This window comes from Dermochelys coriacea, chromosome 6 (genome assembly GCF_009764565.3).
Source record: "Dermochelys coriacea isolate rDerCor1 chromosome 6, rDerCor1.pri.v4, whole genome shotgun sequence".
NCBI lineage: Eukaryota > Metazoa > Chordata > Testudines > Dermochelyidae > Dermochelys > Dermochelys coriacea.
The window spans coordinates 78293080-78311196 of record NC_050073.1 but is presented as its reverse complement, the minus strand read 5'-3'; the positions used below and the strand labels follow the sequence as shown (position 1 = coordinate 78311196).

Sequence of the window (18117 nt, the reverse complement as noted above, 5' to 3'; positions counted from 1 at the left end):
AGTTATGGTGTTATGATCATGAACTTTTATGAAAAATATTAAGGATGGGAATTTCAAAATTATTCAGCATTCGCTCAGTTCTGTTCCTAATTAAGCAGTTTTCAGCATGAAGCACCGAAGCAGGAGCATTTTTACCACTTACAAACAGCAGCAGATTTATGCCAACAATAAGCACTTTTGAAAAGCCCACCTTAAAAGTCATGGTTTGTGTCACAGATGTCACGACTGTGACAAACAGAGAGGTTTAGAAACAGTTTTAAAAATCTACAGTAGATTATGAAAGCCTCTTCTAACACAATCACAAACTCTGTGTAGAACATGACTGAAATAATAAGGTAAAGGTTGTTGTGAACTATGAGTTTGAGTTAAAAGAATATCCAGTTTTCAGTGAAAAATATTAAACTAACACCTTGCACTTCCTATAGCACCTTTCATCCAAGGATCTCAAGACAAAATTTTTCAGACACTTAGACTCCACTCTTATATGGGAATTACTGCCTATTCAACAGTATTTTCAGAGCGCAAAACAGGTCTAGTGACTGGCCAAAACTTTCATATCAAACAGAATTCAGGGGTCTTGCACTGACCCTACTTCCTCTCTCAGGCTGCATATGTGGAAGTTTAGAGACTTACAATATGTAATTGAAAATGCAGATCTCTTAGAGGGAACAGCACATTGAGAAATATACTGGAACTTGTAAACTTACCAAGTGTAACAAAAAAGCAGAAGAGACGATCAACCACAGTGTCCATAATGGCCTCCATTTCAGTGTCCGTTATATCTGGTCTGTTAATGGCTAAAACATTGTAAAATAAAATAAAAAAAAAGTGGAGTTACAGTCTAAAGCAATCTCTAATATAAAACACAGTGAGGAAATCTTCTACAGCAGTCAAGCAGTGACTCTCAGTCATCAACACTGAAGAAGTGACCAAAGTAAGAAAGCTGTGATGAAGGCCCCACTTAATGTTTCCACTCCTGTTCCCAATTAATTTTTAAAGTCACGAATAATGGAAAAACATGAAAAAGAAATTAGTTTTACTGGTTAGAGCAAAACCAACATTGTGCAATCTTCTTCCACATATCTTACAATACATGTCAACCCTGACCTTACCCTATTACTACTGCAGCTATGGGTGGAAATGGAGAATTATGACAATGCATGTGGTGATTTTGGACTAACATCCACTTGGAAACCAGCTTCCTGAGGTGGAACAGACTATGCTATCTAGAGAATAAAAATTCTGTATCTGTACAGATATTACAATATGTTATTTTATGTATTAAGAAAGTTCCAAACTCAATGGTCTGTAACATATATAATAATTACTCCATTAACGGTTTTAAAAATATTTTGCTATCAATGACAATCTGCATGCAAATTTTCTGATCCAGGGATAATTCCAAAGTATTTTATAACATAGATAGGGAGATACACAGAGTTTGTGCGTGTAAAACACACATAAACCTTCCCTATAGCTGCTCTACTGTAGCAGTAATAAATTTTATCTTTAACTAATATTTCTGATTCTAATAAAACAGTATTTGACAAGCTTGGCTATCAACTTCTGTTTATTTAGGACACTGTGGTAACAATCACCATTTTACACAACAAACCTAAGTTGTGTTACGTATACATTTTCTTTTTCATTTTTTTTTGGTGGGGCAGGAAAAGATTGTGAAGTGAGTTTACTCTAGGTTCATCATATCTTAATTGAAATCTACAGAATATTACAGCATTTGAATTTTGAAAAATTAATTTGTTTAGAAAGGAAGCAAAAAACTGGGTGGACCCATTCTAACAAGTTGATAGGGGAAAGTATGTAAGGACTGGTTATTGCTTAGAAGACTGGTAATTGCTGTCATAATTAGAAAACTATCCTCTCTCTGATCTTCCAGCCTCCTTAGTAGATTGCTGGTAAAAGAAAAAAAGCAGGGATCAAACATCTGCACCTCAGATTTTTATGTGCTTCTGTTCAAGAAGTTATGTTCTCCATGGCTAATACTTGAATAAATACGCAGCATGTACACGTGTACAAAACTAATGAAGAGTGACTCTAAAACAGGTGACAGGTTTCAGAGTAGCAGCCATGTTAGTCTGTATCTGCAAAAAGAAAAGGAGTACTTGTGGCACCTTAGAGACTAACAAATTTATTTGAGCATAAGCTTTCATGAGCTACAGCTCACTTCATCAGATGCACGTTTATGCTCAAATAAATTTGTTAGTCTCTAAGGTGTCACAAGTACACCTTTTCTTTCTAAAAACTGACTTGTTAGCCAATTTCTAAGCTGGCTGCACTCACTGCATTCTGGAATAAGAATGTCTATACAAGGAGTTATTCAAGAATACCTGTTCCTGAATAACTCCATGTGTAAATAAGCCCTGTGAGTGTGTACAAACCTATAGTAGTACGTTTTTCTATTTGGAGCACTAATTTCAATTTTTTTTTTTTTTTTTTAAGAACTGTTCAATATTCTTAAAAATGTTTAATTTTAAGACAGTACTCTTCCGCCACTACAAAAACATATATAGTAACTCCTCACTTAAAGTTGTTCCAGTTAATGTTGTTTCACTGCTGATCAATTAGAGAACATGCTCATTTAAAGTTGCGCAATGCTCCCTTATAAGGTTGTTTGGCAGCCGCCTGCTTTGTCCACTGCTTGCAGGAAGAGCAGCCCGTTGCAGCGAGCAGGTGGGGGCTTGGAACCAGGGTGGATGGGCAGCCCCCCATCAGCTCCCTCTCCCCTAAGTTCCCTGTACTGCAGCTGCCCAGCAGGCTATCAATGGCTGAGCAGTTCAGCTGTCCCTCCCCTCACTGCTGTGTGCTGCTCCTGCCCTCTGCCTTGGAGCTACTCTTGGGAGCCTCCTGCTTGCTGTGCGGGGAGAGGGAAGGGTAAAGAGGGGTGCTAATGTCAGGGTGTTCCCTCCCTCCCCACTCCTTTACCCCATTTCCACAGAGTGGGGTGAGGTGGGGTGTTGACAGACACAGGACAGGGCTCAGGATGGAGGGAGCTTGCTGGTAGCAGCTGCTGTCTCAACTTGCTGATCTACTTTAAAAGGCAATGTACTTAGAGTGGCGTCAACATACTTAAAGAGCCAATGCAGGTCTCTCTCTCTCTCTCTCTCACACACACACACACACACACACGGTGTGTGTGTCTGTCTCTCCTCCCTCCATTCGTGCTGCCTTGTAGAGTGTGAAGCTACATTAACAACATGTTAACCCTTGAGGGCTCAGCCAAGTACTAGCTCATAATTTAGCAGTAAGGCATTCCCTGGGAAATGTCCCACCTTCCGACTCCACCACCTCAACCAAGCTTCACAATCATCATTACTGTGTACAGTATTAAATTGTTTATTCAAAACTTATACTGTGTATGTGTGTGTGTAAATATATAAAATATAGTCTTTTATCTGTTGAAAAAAATTTCCCTGGACCTGAACCCCCACTATTTACATTAATTCTTATGGGGAAATTGGATTCACTTAACATTGTTTCGCTTAAAGTAGCATTTTTCAGGAACACAACTGCAACATTAAGCGAGGAGTTACTGTATTTTCACTCAAGATCAGAATAACCAAGTGATTAAGACATTGGATTTTAAGATCCTATTAACATGTATCTGCATGGTTTTGAACCCCATTTCTAGTAAATTCTTGTGAAGTCAGATTAACTCATCATAGAGACCTCTTCTGGCCTTAAAACAGAAAAAGATTTTAGATTTATATATCTGCTAAATTGGAAATACTCAATTACAGAACAGAACTCATTTAAGATCATTATTAGATATTGTTTTGACTTCAGAGTAAGCTTACATTTTAGATATTCAATGGTAACAAATGTTATACAAATGAAATTTTACCTACCACGATATGAGATGAGCTCCTTATTTTGATTACACAATACAAACATATCATCTTCCAAAGTAATAAAATTGAGATACTGATCAAAGACCTACAAATTAAGGGACAAAAAAAGAATTAGTTTAGTTCCACCAATGGCCATCTTATGGCCAGGGATGCAATCCTATGCTTGGGATGACCCTAAATCTTTGACAAGCAAGAAGCGGAAGACAGAGGTGGCTCACTCCAACTGCCCTGTTCTGCACACTCCTCTGAAGCTCTGGTACTGGCAACTATAGGAGACTGGATACTGGGCTAGATGGACCATTGGTCCAATCCAGAATGGCAGTTCTTATGACTAAGGCTGCGATTTAGCCATGGAGGTCACGGAATCTGTGATTTCCAAAGATCTCTGTGATTTGAGCCAGTGCCAGCAGGGTCCCCCATCACCTGCGGAGGCAGGGAGCTGCGGGGTAGCCCTGCTGCCCCAGGTGGCTGGAGGGACCCCCCACTGCTCCCACCCTCCCTGGGAGGGATCCCAGAGCTCCTGGCCGCTGCTGGTGGCAGGGGGAACCCCCATAGCTCAGAGCCCCCAGCAGAGGGGGACCCTGGAGCTGTGAGATGCCACGGGTGATGGGGGCTCCTGGAGCTCCCAGCCATGCACAGCTGCCCAGGCTCCCCAATTTGTCACGGATATTTTTAGTAAAAGTCAGGGACAGGTCATGGGCTTCCATGAATTTTTCATTATTGCTCATGAACTGTCCGTAACTTTAACTAAAAATATCCGTGACAAAATCTTAGCCTTAAGGATGACAATCATTACAATATGCTAAGAATAAAGTGCGAAGCTGTCTTGTCTTAAACATATATTTATGACTTGTTACAGCTTTAATCTGAAACCGAACAATACCAGATTTCTATCTATAGTAACTATAGTAAGGTCTGACATTTAAATAAAGAAACTGAATAAGATACAACTACAGCTGAAATATCTTAGAGAGTGCTGCTCAGAACTATTAAGAAGAAACAAATATTAAATGTTTCTAGGGCACTAATCTGCTAATAAAAGCTAGAATATAAAAGTTAGACTTTGCCTTTTGTTGAGGTGCTTAGCACTCAATCTGGCTGCGTTGAAAGATGTTCATCTTCACAGAACGATGAAATAATTTCAACACTATCATGAGTGTGCTGTATAACACCTTTTGTTTATTCATATGTTCAGAAAAATAATAATGCAAAATACAAATATTTGGATAATGCGTAAAAGGGAAGAAACAGATGTCTGAGCACTGAAGCCAACGTAGATATACCAATTTACACAAACTGAGGATGTGAGAGTTTAATAGTAGTTCTTGTTTGAGTTGAATTAAAAATTTGGTAACCGCTCCTCTCTCTCCAATTGTAAACTATAAAAATAAGGAGAGAAAGTGAATAACGTGATCTGAAATATGAAGAGAGTTCTTCAGAAATATACATCTTTGATATGTCTGCTACATGTCAATCTTTATTCTAGGTTTCCTCGTTTTTTTATAATTTAGCAGATAATTTAAAATATAATTTGTGCATGGATTGTCTGTCCATTCCAGTTGTACATTCTCAATTTCCAACAAAGATTGCAATCACAAATTATTTATGTCAGTTTGGGAGCAGAAAAATGAAGCTAAAAGGCTATATGGCATTAGGTCAGCCTAAATGAAAAGAACATTTATATTTCATTAATATTTTAATACTAAATGCTTTGTGAAACATTAAAAAATGCAGAGTTTTAAAAAGTGAAGATCCTTTAATATCATAGCCTGCAAAATTTCTTACCTTCGCTACTTGTGTTACTGCACTGGCCCCTAATGCAGCATTTGCAATATCTTCCAGTTTACTTCTTGAAATGGCAGAAATAAAATTTAAATAATATGATTCATAAAGTTGATTTCGAAGATCCTGAAAGCAAAAATTAATAGCTTTTACTCTCAATAGTTACTACAAAGCATCTAGCTAAAAATGAAGATACTTCTTAAAAATTCAATAATCTTTATTACCTAGTGTTCTAGTTATCATTGAAATGAAATTATTCTGGTGTGCTCAGATGACTGTTGATACATAAAAACACTGTATTGTATATTAATGGAGGTTGCTAGATGTAGGGATAGTTATGAAATTAAAGAAATAAGGTTATCTTAAGTTTGGTTAAGAAAATAATATATTTGTGGGTATGTCAGAAAAGGCCCTAATCATCAGATAAAGGAAGCTGGTGAGAATAAGAAGTTATAAGACCAGAATGTAACGTGCGAAGAATGCATGGTTCAAAAAGTAATTAATAAAATAAAAGGCTGCAGTAACAAAACAAAGAAATACTGTCTTAAAAGAAGCAAGCACAAACTTTCCCATTGCTCTGCAGGTTAGCAAGGAAAGGGAGGAGGAAGGACAGCACTAATGATAAACTGCTTCAAACTGGGTTTTTGCTCAAGCTAACAAGTTAGCTGAAGCATACAAAGAGCCATGAATCTGAAGGTTCTTTATCAGAACCACTCCAACCATGCTGAGACGAACAGGATGAAAGGACTATTCACTGGTCTGGTCTGTCTGTGAGTATAATTGATCATATGCTTACAGATGTTTGTTACTGTATTGGGTATAGTACATTGCTTATTATTTACAGTTTTTTAGGCACATTTAAAGCAATCGCACAACTATCATCTGGCCTTTGGACTTAATAAAGGACTTTATAGGATAATGTCTAGTGGTGCCCTGTCTTATTAATATTCATAAATAATAATTCCAACACTGGACACACAACATACCTAACACAAAACATCAAAAGCAAGGAAATGAAACTTAAGCTATTTAACAGTGCATATGTCTCTACTATTCCACCCAAATACAGACTGCACCACGGAGCATAACCAGCAGGGAGGCCTATGTTCAAATCTCCCTCTTCCCACAACTACATACCCCCTCCCAGCTATTGCTCTTCCTTAAAGTTCTGGGAAACATCAGCTTCACAAATTACAGTTTGGATACAGAAGTAGTTTTATAACAGAATTCCTTTTTGTGGCAAATATAGGTTAATACATGCATTATGTTAAAATTTGATAGAAGGTGCATTCATAATCTCACATGAGTTAGTTATGGACTCCTATTTCAAACATTAAATGCGCAAAGTAGTTACCTGGCACATTCTGTCAATATTTTCTTCTGTTGGCATTACAAAGTATACTGCTGGAACATCTGGAATAGGATCTCGATCAGAATGCAAAAGCCTAAGGGAAAATCAAAACTAAGTTACCTTTCCAGTTACTGTTGCTTCTCTTCCTATTCATTCAACACTATGAACATCAGAAAATAAAATGTTTAGTTTTATAAGGATGATCCAATTTTGTAGAATTCCTCTTTATGCCTTATGAAGTTTGATTTCAGCAATATCACCACACACACAATGGTCAATTATTTCAAAAATTAAAAAAAAAAATTACTTGATAGATGAGCACTAACCCTAAATTAACAGTTGAGAGCTCCAGGATAGCAGGCAGACATTGCTAAGTTCTGTCTCCGCTATGAAGGGTAAGAAGGAACGGAGAGGTGGTTGGGTCTATTCAGCCCTTTATGGGGGCCAGAAGGAAATGCAAGGGCACATAGGATGCACCTGCATCCTCAACACGCCCTTGACAAAAAAATCCTCTCTCATGAACATGCAAACTCGCAGTTGGATCGACGTGGATAAATACTTGAAGAAGAATACTGGGTTATTTTATTTTTATTTATTCATTTGAGAGGGAGTCCCTCATCTTCCACTGCGTAAGAAATGCTTCTGACTAGTTTGATAACTTTACCCATCCTTTAGCCACAGTACTCCTACTGGATTTGGGTAGGGGTAAGAACAGAATCTTCAGTTAAATTTTTAAAAGCGCCTTTGGATTTTTTGTACTGATTCAATGGACTTTGTATGTGATTTTTTTTAAGAATATAAACAACTGGAGTCTTTGATACATGGTTTGAAGAATAAGTAAACAGATATAACTAACAAATGAATGCACAAAGTACTCACAGATGCAAGGTGATGCCCATGTCTCTCAGCTCTTTCACTGACAGCAAAGGAGAGATGATATCTTGGCCAAATCTGTCATAAATGAGAACCTATAAAACATAGGATGAAAATGTTAAAATATTTATTAATATGAAAATTTTATTATATTTTGTAAGTTCTTCCATTCCTATCATTACTATTTACTAAGAGACAATAAAGCAGAAAAAAACCCAAATGAGCAACAAAAAAGAAAGATGGAGAAATCTTGCCAGAATCAGTGCTTCACGACAGTCAAACAGGAATCTCTGCATCCAGAAAAGTAATTATTGGGAAGTGCAAAAGTATCACAAAAAGGCAAACTCCTCTGACCTGAAAAAGAGAAAACTGATGGTACAGGACTGAGTGGAAGAAGAGAAGGAAAATATCATTTAGGGGGAATTAAAATCATTCCAGAATGCCATATTGAAAAAACAGTAATGAAGAAATCTTTGGCTCCGCTTGCCCTAGATTTACTACTTTAAAAATTCAGTTTCTTCCTTTGAGTTCCCTTCTCTTTCCCATTTCTACCTATTTCATTCTGAATTTTTGCCAGTGCTTGCCCACATGTTACAAATGAGTCTTTGTCACTGGACCCCAATAGGGTCTTCCACTAGTTTCTTCTCAGGTTCTTACTTAAAATATATAATAAGTTTTCCTAGAACTTCAGTTCAGCATTGCTTCCTTAAGATGCTGTACTTCTAAACATGTATCTTATCCATCAACTAGAATGTGCAATACATAGGATAAAAACCCTTTACAGAGTAAAAGAATTTAAGTACAAGAACAGAACAAACACTATTGACAACACAAAGGAGAAAAGATTAGGCCAGTGGCTCTGAAACTTTTTTTTACTGGTGACCCCTTTCACATAGCAAGCCTCTCAGTTCGACCCCCCCTTACAAATTAAAAACACTTTTAATATATTTAACACCAGTATAAATGCTGGAGGCAAAGCAGGGTTTGGAGTGGAGGTTGACAGCTTATGACCCCCCATGTAATAACCTCGTGACCCCCTTAGGGGTCCCAAGCCCCAGTTTGAGAACCCCTGGGCTAGGCATAATTACACAGTCTCCTATGGGTATTCAGTATTTCCTGTGCACAATGGCAAATGATGCATCACATCATAATTAAGTTGTATGTATGTCATTGGAAACTTGGCCTGAAAAAGGTGAATTTTTCATGACAAATTTTCAGAAGATAATTGGTGAAAGTAACCAAACTGTGCGCAGCCAAGTGTCTAGATTAAAACTAAAACTTTTAAAAAGGAAACTTATACACCTTCAATTATTTGTTACTACCTCATCCCCAATTCTATTCTTTTGCTCCAATACTATAGTTTGTTTTCTAATGTAAAGAAATTAAATATTTTAATAATTTTAATATTTTAATAATTAAAAAAGCATCAGCCCAATGGAAAGATAAAGTGCCTATAAAACGTTAATTTTCTCAAAACATGACAAATTGTCAGAAATTGCAGGTTATTACTATAATATACCAGAAACACTTGGTCTGATTTTACCTAATGGTTGCCAGATTTTTACCTCCAATTGGTTAAAAACTGATAATCTAAACTTTTGGAGTAAGTCAAGTAGCTTCTCTTACCTTCCATACAGGTTCTCCTGTGCTGTTTTTAATAGGAGGAACATTAAAATTCAACATACGCTTCAAGGCCACTGAAAAATAGTGAGATCAAAACATCCAATTACTACTACGTTAGTTTTACTTTTTTCCTTGATAACCGTTGAGACCAAATATGTTTCCAAGGACAAAAGATGCTTTTGTGAGTTAGTTCAGTATTGGTTTTTCCCAAAGGTCCAAAGCAAGATGACAATTTTAAATTCCTTTTTTCCATAGACTTACGGATTTTAAGGTCAGAAAGGACCATCATGATCATCTAGTATGACCTCCTGTACATTACAGGCCACAGAACCTCACCCACTCACTCCTGGCTGAGTTACTTAAGTCCTCAAATCATGATTTAAAAACTTCCATTTAAAGAGAATCCACCATTTACACTAATTTAAACCTGGAAGTCACCCATACCCCTATGCTGCAGAGGAAGGCAAAAACAAAACAAAAACAAACAAACAAACAAAAAAACCCCAAGAGTATCTGCCAATCTGAGCTGGGGGAAAATTCCTTCCCAACCCCAAATATAGCAATCAGTTAGACCCTGAGCACACGGGCAAGACCTACCAGCCAGACACCTGGGAAAGAATTCTCTGTAGTAACTCAGAGACCTCCCCATCAAGTGTCCCATCACCAGTCATATGATCTTTGAGTTAAGTCAAGAACAATAGATCTCAACATGAATTTATGAAGTTCAACTAACTATTGCTGACAGAAAGAAAAAAGTCGTTAAACCTGAAGACAGAATCTCTTCTTCCTATCACGGGAACAAATTGTAGCCAAATGAGAATTTTGTTAATAAGAACAGCTGCCAGAACAGTTCACACAACTCAGCTCAGCTCTGTCCATTAGATCTATGGCTTCCCCAATCTCTTAGCAAGTTTGAATCTTTTAACAAGGAAAGTTACCTTTCTAGCATTCCCTACAACAGGAAGAACACAAAACATAATGGCCAAAAAGTTTCTTAAGACAATCAAGGCAGACTATAGTAACTCATCAACAGATGGTGGGCACCGACATATTGAAAAGTGCACATTCTAGTGTGTGCACCTTTAAAGAAAAAGTAGTAATGGTTAAATTATGGCAGGTAAACTCACAACTAATAAAAAGGAAATATTTCACACAGCATGCAGTCTGGAATTCACTCTACAGGTGGTGAGCAAGTTAAATACTGTGAGTGAATTTTAGAAGATGGAAGATTAGATAGCCAAAGGAAAGAAGATATTCATAAATTACTAAAGTTTAGAATTAAAATACATTTATGTATTGAAAAATGCTTAATTTTTGACTCAAGCAACAGATCAAATTTTAATATGTGATATGTCATTCCAACAAGCGTATGCTACAATAAATCTGAAAATACCAAAAGAATGCTGAAAATTATGTGGGCAGAGGCACTCTTTGTACCTTTTCCGGTGGAGCCATACAAACATGTGGACAGAAAAATAAAAAAAAATTAAATATTACTACCTCAGCAGCCCCGGAGCTTCCTGCAGCCACAGGTTGCTGGATATGGGTCTGATCTCCCCACGAGAGTGGCCATGCAGGGGAAGAATAAGTCTGTCCCTCCACACCCTGGCTAGGACTATCAGCTAGGAGCCCCCGGCTTGGCTCCCAGCAGCACAGGAGAAATAAGACCCACCTCCAGGAACCTCCTGTGGCTGCAGGAAGTTCCGGGGATGCTGCCTTCAGATTCCAGCTCTGAAAGCAGCGCAGAAGTGAAAGTGGCAATCCCGTGAGCCCCCCTACAACAGCTTTGTGACACCCCCCAGCCCCACAACCTGTACACAACATCAAGAAATGGGTCAGAACCTTCACACAACACCATGAAATTTCAGATGTAAACATCTGCAAACATGAAATTGACTAATTTTCAAATCCTATGGCCATGAAATTGAGCAGAATGGACCCTGAATTTAATAGGGCCCTATTAATAAGTTACAGATATCTGCTCTGAGGAGTCTACAATCTAAATAAAGACTGACCACATTGTGAAATATCAAACAGTAGGCAGCAATACTGGGAGATGAAGATTACATCAATCAAAATTCATAAAGTGTACTCAGTACTCTGATGCATTTTTTTAGTTGCTCTGGATTTTTAAAATAAGTTACAGGATTCATGGATTGTGCCCAGAACAGAAGAAAAAGTGGAGTTTAGTGATAGCGACTGAAATAAATGAGTAATGAGGAGAAATGTGGAAGGAGGAAGAGGTGGTTGTACAGAAGAAAGGATCAAGGATAACTAGATAAAAGGCAGCATCGAAGGATGGAATTGCTGTAGTTTAAGGAAATTAAAGGAATATCAAACTGCACTATTATTGTAAAGACTAAGTATTGGTTGAAAAGATAAAATAGGAGAAGATGAAATTAAGGCACAGAAAGGGAATAACAAGGACTGAAAGAGATACTGTAGCTTATACAGGAACTCAAGAAGTAGGTTGAGATGGTTAACATAGAAAACAAGGAAGATGATTTTAGAACAGAGGTGGGCAAACTACGGCCCGGGGGACCCTCCTGCTCAGCCCCTGAGCTCCTGGCCCAGGAGGCTAGCCCCCGGCCCCTCCCCTACTGTTCCTCCTCCCCTGCAGCCTCAGTGTGCCATGCTGCCGGTATAGTGTACTAAACTGCTCCACGAGGGAATGTGCTACTGATAGCAGTTATGGAGAGCAATTTACTACACTACACTGGCAAAATGCTCTGGGCAGCCAGGCAACCCTCTGGGCGGTGTGGCTGTAGCGCTGCCAGCCACCGGTTCTCTGTGCTGCGCTGTAAGGGGGCAGGGAGCAGGGGGGGTTGGATAGCAGGCAGGGGAGTTTGGGGTGATGGTCAGGGGGTAGGGCTGTGGATGGGGTCAGGGCGGTCAGAGGGCAGGGAACGGGGGGGTTGAATGGGGGCAGGGGTCCCAGGGGGCAGTCAGGAAGGAGGGTGGGTTGGATGGGGTGGTAGGGCGCAGTCAGGGGTAGGAGTTCCAGGGGCAGTCAGGGGACAGGGAACGGGGGGGTGGATGTGGCAGGAGTCCTGGGGGTGGGGGGATGCCAGGGGGTGAGAAGCAAGTGGGAGCAGAAAGGGGGCGAGGGCACAGCTTGGCACAGCCTCTCCCAATCGGCCCTCTATACAATTTCCGAAACCCGATGTGGCCCTCAGGTCAAAAAGTTTGCCAGCCCCTGTTTTAGAAACAATGTGTTGAATACACTTGCAGGGCACAATGTGAGTCCAAGAGGCCTGAAAAGCAATAATTGCAATAGTCAAGAGAAGAGATGACCAGAAGATGAACCAAGGTTTTGGTGAAACCACTAGCAAGGAAAAGAAATAAACAGGATTATGATGCAATATGCTTCCCATTCTAACAGTATGTTCCAATAGATGGCTCGTGGCTCTACAAAGCTGGATTACTCATTCAAGTTTCCTTCATTTATATATATGGTTAAATGACAGCGGATGAATGAAACTTCAGTATTATTACTGCTGCTCAGTTCTGAAAAGTTACAGAATGACAATTGACTAAAAGGTCTTGTTGATGAATTAAGACCAGAAAAAAGGAAAATGCACAAGGGTAAAGTGTAGAAGAGGCACATCTCAGAGACATTAATGTCTAAGGCTACGCCTTCACTACCCGCCGGATCAGCAGATAGTGATCTATCCCTGAATCAAGAAAAGGAGTACTTGTGGCACCTTAGAGACTAACAAATTTATTAGAGCATAAGCTTTCGTGAGCTACAGCTGACTTCATCGGATGCATTTGGTGGAAAAAACAGAGGAGAGATTTATATACACACACACAGAGAACATGAAACAATGGGTTTATCATACACACTGTAAGGAGAGTGATCACTTAAGATAAGCCATCACCAACAGCAGGGGGCGGAAGGAGGAAAACCTTTCATGGTGACAAGCAGGTAGGCTAATTCCAGCAGTTAACAAGAATATCAGAGGAACAGTGGGGGGTGGGGTGGGAGGGAGAAATACCATGGGGAAATAGTTTTACTTTGTGTAATGACTCATCCATTCCCAGTCTCTATTCAAGCCTAAGTTAATTGTATCCAGTTTGCAAATTAATTCCAATTCAGCAGTCTCTTGTTGGAGTCTGTTTTTGAAACTTTTTTGTTGAAGTATAGCCACTCTTAGGTCTGTGATCGAGTGACCAGAGAGATTGAAGTGTTCTCCAACTGGTTTTTGAATGTTATAATTCTTGATGTCTGATTTGTGTCCATTCATTCTTTTACGTAGAGACTGTCCAGTTTGGCCAATGTACATGGCAGAGGGGCATTGCTGGCACATGATGGCATATATCACATTGGTAGATGCGCAGGTGAACGAGCCTCTGATAGTGTGGCTGATGTGATTAGGCCCTATGATGGTGTCCCCTGAATAGATATGTGGACAGAGTTGGCAACGGGCTTTGTTCCAAGGATAGGTTCCTGGGTTAGTGGTTCTGTTGTGTGGTGTGTGGTTGCTGGTGAGTATTTGCTTCAGATTGGGAGGCTGTCTGTAAGCAAGGACTGGTCTGTCTCCCAAGATCTGAGAGAGCGATGGCTCGTCCTTCAGGATAGGTTGTAGATCCTTGATGATGCGTTGGAGAGGTTTTAGTTGGGGGCTGAAGGTGATGGCTAGTGGCGTTCTGTTGTTTTCTTTGTTGGGCCTGTCCTGTAGTAGGTGACTTCTGGGTACTCTTCTGGCTCTGTCAATCTGTTTCTTCACTTCAGCAGGTGGGTATTGTAGTTGTAGGAATGCATGATAGAGATCTTGTAGGTGTTTGTCTCTGTCTGAGGGGTTGGAGCAAATGCGGTTATATCGTAGCGCTTGGCTGTAGACAATGGATCGAGTGGTATGATCTGGATGAAAGCTAGAGGCATGTAGGTAGGAATAGCGGTCAGTAGGTTTCCGATATAGGGTGGTGTTTATGTGACCATCGCTTATTAGCACCGTAGTGTCCAGGAAGTGGATCTCTTGTGTGGACTGGTCCAGGCTGAGGTTGATGGTGGGATGGAAATTGTTGAAATCATGGTGGAATTCCTCAAGATCTTCTTTTTCATGAGTCCAGATGATGAAGATGTCATCAATGTAGTGCAAGTAGAGTAGGGGCATTAGGGGACGAGAGCTGAGGAAGCGTTGTTCTAAGTCAGCCATAAAAATGTTGGCATACTGTGGGGCCATGCGGGTACCCATCGCAGTGCCGCTGATTTGAAGGTATACATTGTCACCAAATGTGAAATAGTTATGGGTCAGGACAAAGTCACAAAGTTCTGCCACCAGGTTAGCCGTGACAGTATCGGGGATACTGTTCCTGACGGCTTGTAGTCCATCTTTGTGTGGAATGTTGGTGTAGAGGGCTTCTACATCCATAGTGGCTAGGATGGTGTTTTTAGGAAGATCACCAATGGACTGTAGTTTCCTCAGGAAATCGGTGGTGTCTCGAAGACAGCTGGGAGTGCTGGTAACGAAGGGCCTGAGGAGGGAGTCTACATAGCCAGACAATCCTGCTGTCAGGGTGCCAATGCCTGAGATGATGGGGCGTCCAGGATTTCCAGGTTTATGGATCTTGGGTAGCAGATAGAATACCCCAGGTCGGGGCTCCAGGGGTGTGTCTGTGCGGATTTGTTCTTGTGCTTTTTCAGGGAGTTTCTTGAGCAAATGCTGTAGTTTCTTTTGGTAACTCTCAGTGGGATCAGAGGGTAATGGCTTGTAGAAAGTGGTGTTGGAGAGCTGCCTAGTAGCCTCTTGTTCATACTCCGACCTATTCATGATGACGACAGCACCTCCTTTGTCAGCCTTTTTGATCCCTGAATCGACGCCTGTACTCTACCTCAGCAGGAGGAGTAAGTGGAGCCGATGGGGAGCTGCTGCGGTCGACTCACCGCCGCGAGGACGGCCAGGTAAATCAAACTAAGATACTTTGACTTCACGTAGCTGAAGTTGCGTATCTTAATTCGAACCCCTCCCCTAGTGTAGCCCAGGCCTAAGAAAAGGTTGATTAATTAGCCCTATTATCAATAGCAGTCCCCTCTAATGTTCACCCTAGTTTTAAGATTCATGTCCCCTCTCAAGTCCATCCTAGTTTCTACCTCCTTGACTCTCATGCCTCCTATATCTTTTGTTTAATCCTAACTGCAAACTCACATAAGAAAGACATGTTCTTCTGTCTTCAAACCATATTTTATGTCTGCTCCAGTTAGGGTGACCAGATGTCCCGATTTTATAGGGACAGTCCCAATTTTTGGGTCTTTTTCTTATACAGGCTCCTATTACCCCCTTCCCCCCGTCCCATTTTTCACATTTGCTGTCTGGTCACCTCCGGTCACATATAATCACAACAAAGAGAAATTGTTTCCAGAGACAGCAAACGTAACCTACTAATCACCTTCTTTCCCATAATTTGTGCCATCTCAATAGCGTGACCAGATGCCCCTAATTTATAGGGACAGTCTCGATATTTGGGGCTGTGTCTTATATAGGCGCCTATTGCCCCGGCCCAGATTTTTCACACTTGCTGTCTGGTTACCCTACATTGATCATGTAGGCAGCGATCGATCCAGTGGGGATTGATTTATCGGGTCTAGTATAGATGCGATAAATCGACTCCCGAGTGCTCTCCGATCAACTCTTGTACTCCAGCTCTGCAAGAGGCACAGGCGGAGTTGACAGGGGAGCGGCAGCAGTCGACTCACCGCGGTGAAGACACCACGGTAAGGGTACGTCTATACTACCCGCCAGATCGGTAGTGATTGATTTATCAGGGGTCAATTTATCATGTCTAGTGTGGATGCGATAAATTGACCCCCGATAGATCGCTCTGCTATCAACTCCTGTACTCCATCACCCAGAGAGGCAGAGTCGAAGTCGATGGGGTAGTGGAGGCAGTCAACCCCATGCTGTGAGGACATGAGGTAAGTCGACCTAAGATATGTCGTCTTCAGCTACGCTATTCACATAGTTAAAGTTGCAGAACTTAGATCGATCCCCCCACCAGCGTAGACCAGGGCTTAGTCTGCAACAGCAAGACCAAAGCCTGGCAATTTTGGTGCCCGTGTTTCTATGCAGTTATGATTTTATTTACATTTCAGAAAAGTCTCTGCAATATAGTCTTCTTCTGTGACATTAACAGTCCAGGAAAGCTCATTCTCAACCATTTCCATCCCCCCTACTCGCTGGGAACTAACAGCACCACCGAGGTGAGCTCCAATCCGCGGCAGAGTTGGGGCCACTCTTGGGACAGCGGATCTGGGAGAGGCCGAGCTCCGTGGTGCGCTGGGGTAACGGGAACAGAGGAGGCGGCGGACAGCAGAGGGGCGGTAGCGGGGGCCCCTGGGCGCGGTCAGGCGAGAGCCCCCCCCCCCCCCAAGCCAGCGTTAAACGGCTGGCACGGTAGCGGCCCCCCCGGGTCGCCAGGCTTCACAGCCCCACCTAAAAACAATACACGCACCTGGGGGCGGGCCCTGCGCTGCCTCCCCTTTACCCGCGGGAGGGGTGTGTGAATCCCCCGCTCCCCCAGCCACGGCCACAGCTACTGCCGGCCGCTCCACACCTCCTTACAGCCGCGGCTACCGGCCGGGCGGGGTCCACACGTCCCCTGCTCGCGCCGCCAGACGGGAAAGGCCACGGCCCTAGGCCGAGCCCCCGGGTGCCCGGCAGGGGGCTAGAAGGGAAAGCGCCTCACCCGTCTGCTTCTCCCGGATACCGGCCGCCATCTTCACGGCCAGCCCCGCCCACCTCCGCGGACGCACCGGGCGGGCGACGTGGCGCGCCGCCGCACTCGGAAGCAGGTCAGGAGGGGGCGGAGCCTCCGTGACCTCCGCCTGGCCCCGCCCGGCCACGCCCCTGAGCTCTGGTCCGGCAGGCGGGGTGGAGATGAGGCGCTGAGCGGGGGGGAGGAGCTTGAGGGGGCCGACCCACAGCCCGCGTGCCGGGGGAGCCGCTCTGTTCACATCGTATACAGGGGATTTGCTCGTTTCACCGCCCTAACGCGGAGAGCTGCCCGCTATAAGCCGTCCTGGCTCCTAGCCCGGACCCGCCTAGTCTCATGAAAAGAAATCGCCCCTGCTGCCCTCAGCATCGAGCGGAGAGCCTCGCATTCCAGCCTGCGCCTGTCGAGTAAAGGCGGATAGCGTAGGAACCGGTGTGACACGACGTCATGAATAGATATTACCAATTCCAGGGTGCAGTTCTCCATCCTGCTTAGGGGGGAAGCAGTACATTTGGGGATAATAGCGCGTATAGGGAAACATCGCCTAGAATCGCGTACGAAGAGGATAAGACACACCAGGGACAAAAGGAAAGGAGGACTTGTGGCACCTTAGAGACTAACCAATTTATTAGAGCATAAGCTTTCGTGAGCTACAGCTCACTTCATCGGATGAAAGCTTATGCTCAAATAAATTGGTTAGTCTCGAAGGTGCCACAAGTCCTCCTTTTCTTTTTGCGAATACAGACTAACACGGCTGCTACTCTGAAACATGGACAAAAGGAAAGCGGTTATGGGAACGCATCTTAAATACCGCCCCTTCCTATCTTTGATTCTGCAACCAGAATGCTCTTTTAACATTTTACGTTTCACCCATAGCTGCTGGCCGTAGTGCATGTCGGGTGGTAC

General features: G+C 42.3%; 1 protein-coding gene across 1 annotated transcript in view; it reads right to left on the bottom strand.

Annotated features, from left to right (window-relative positions):
- The window catches only part of SCFD1 (sec1 family domain containing 1), a 139872-nt gene extending 122547 nt beyond the window's left edge, over positions 1-17325 (bottom strand). Inside the window, 7 exon segments of the mRNA XM_038405110.2 lie at positions 708-797; positions 3867-3954; positions 5655-5777; positions 7006-7096; positions 7882-7970; positions 9502-9572; positions 17185-17325. Coding sequence (XP_038261038.1) covers positions 708-797; positions 3867-3954; positions 5655-5777; positions 7006-7096; positions 7882-7970; positions 9502-9572; positions 17185-17215 — 583 coding nt within the window. The 5' untranslated portion in view covers positions 17216-17325.
- Between the last annotated feature and the right edge of the window lie 792 nt (positions 17326-18117).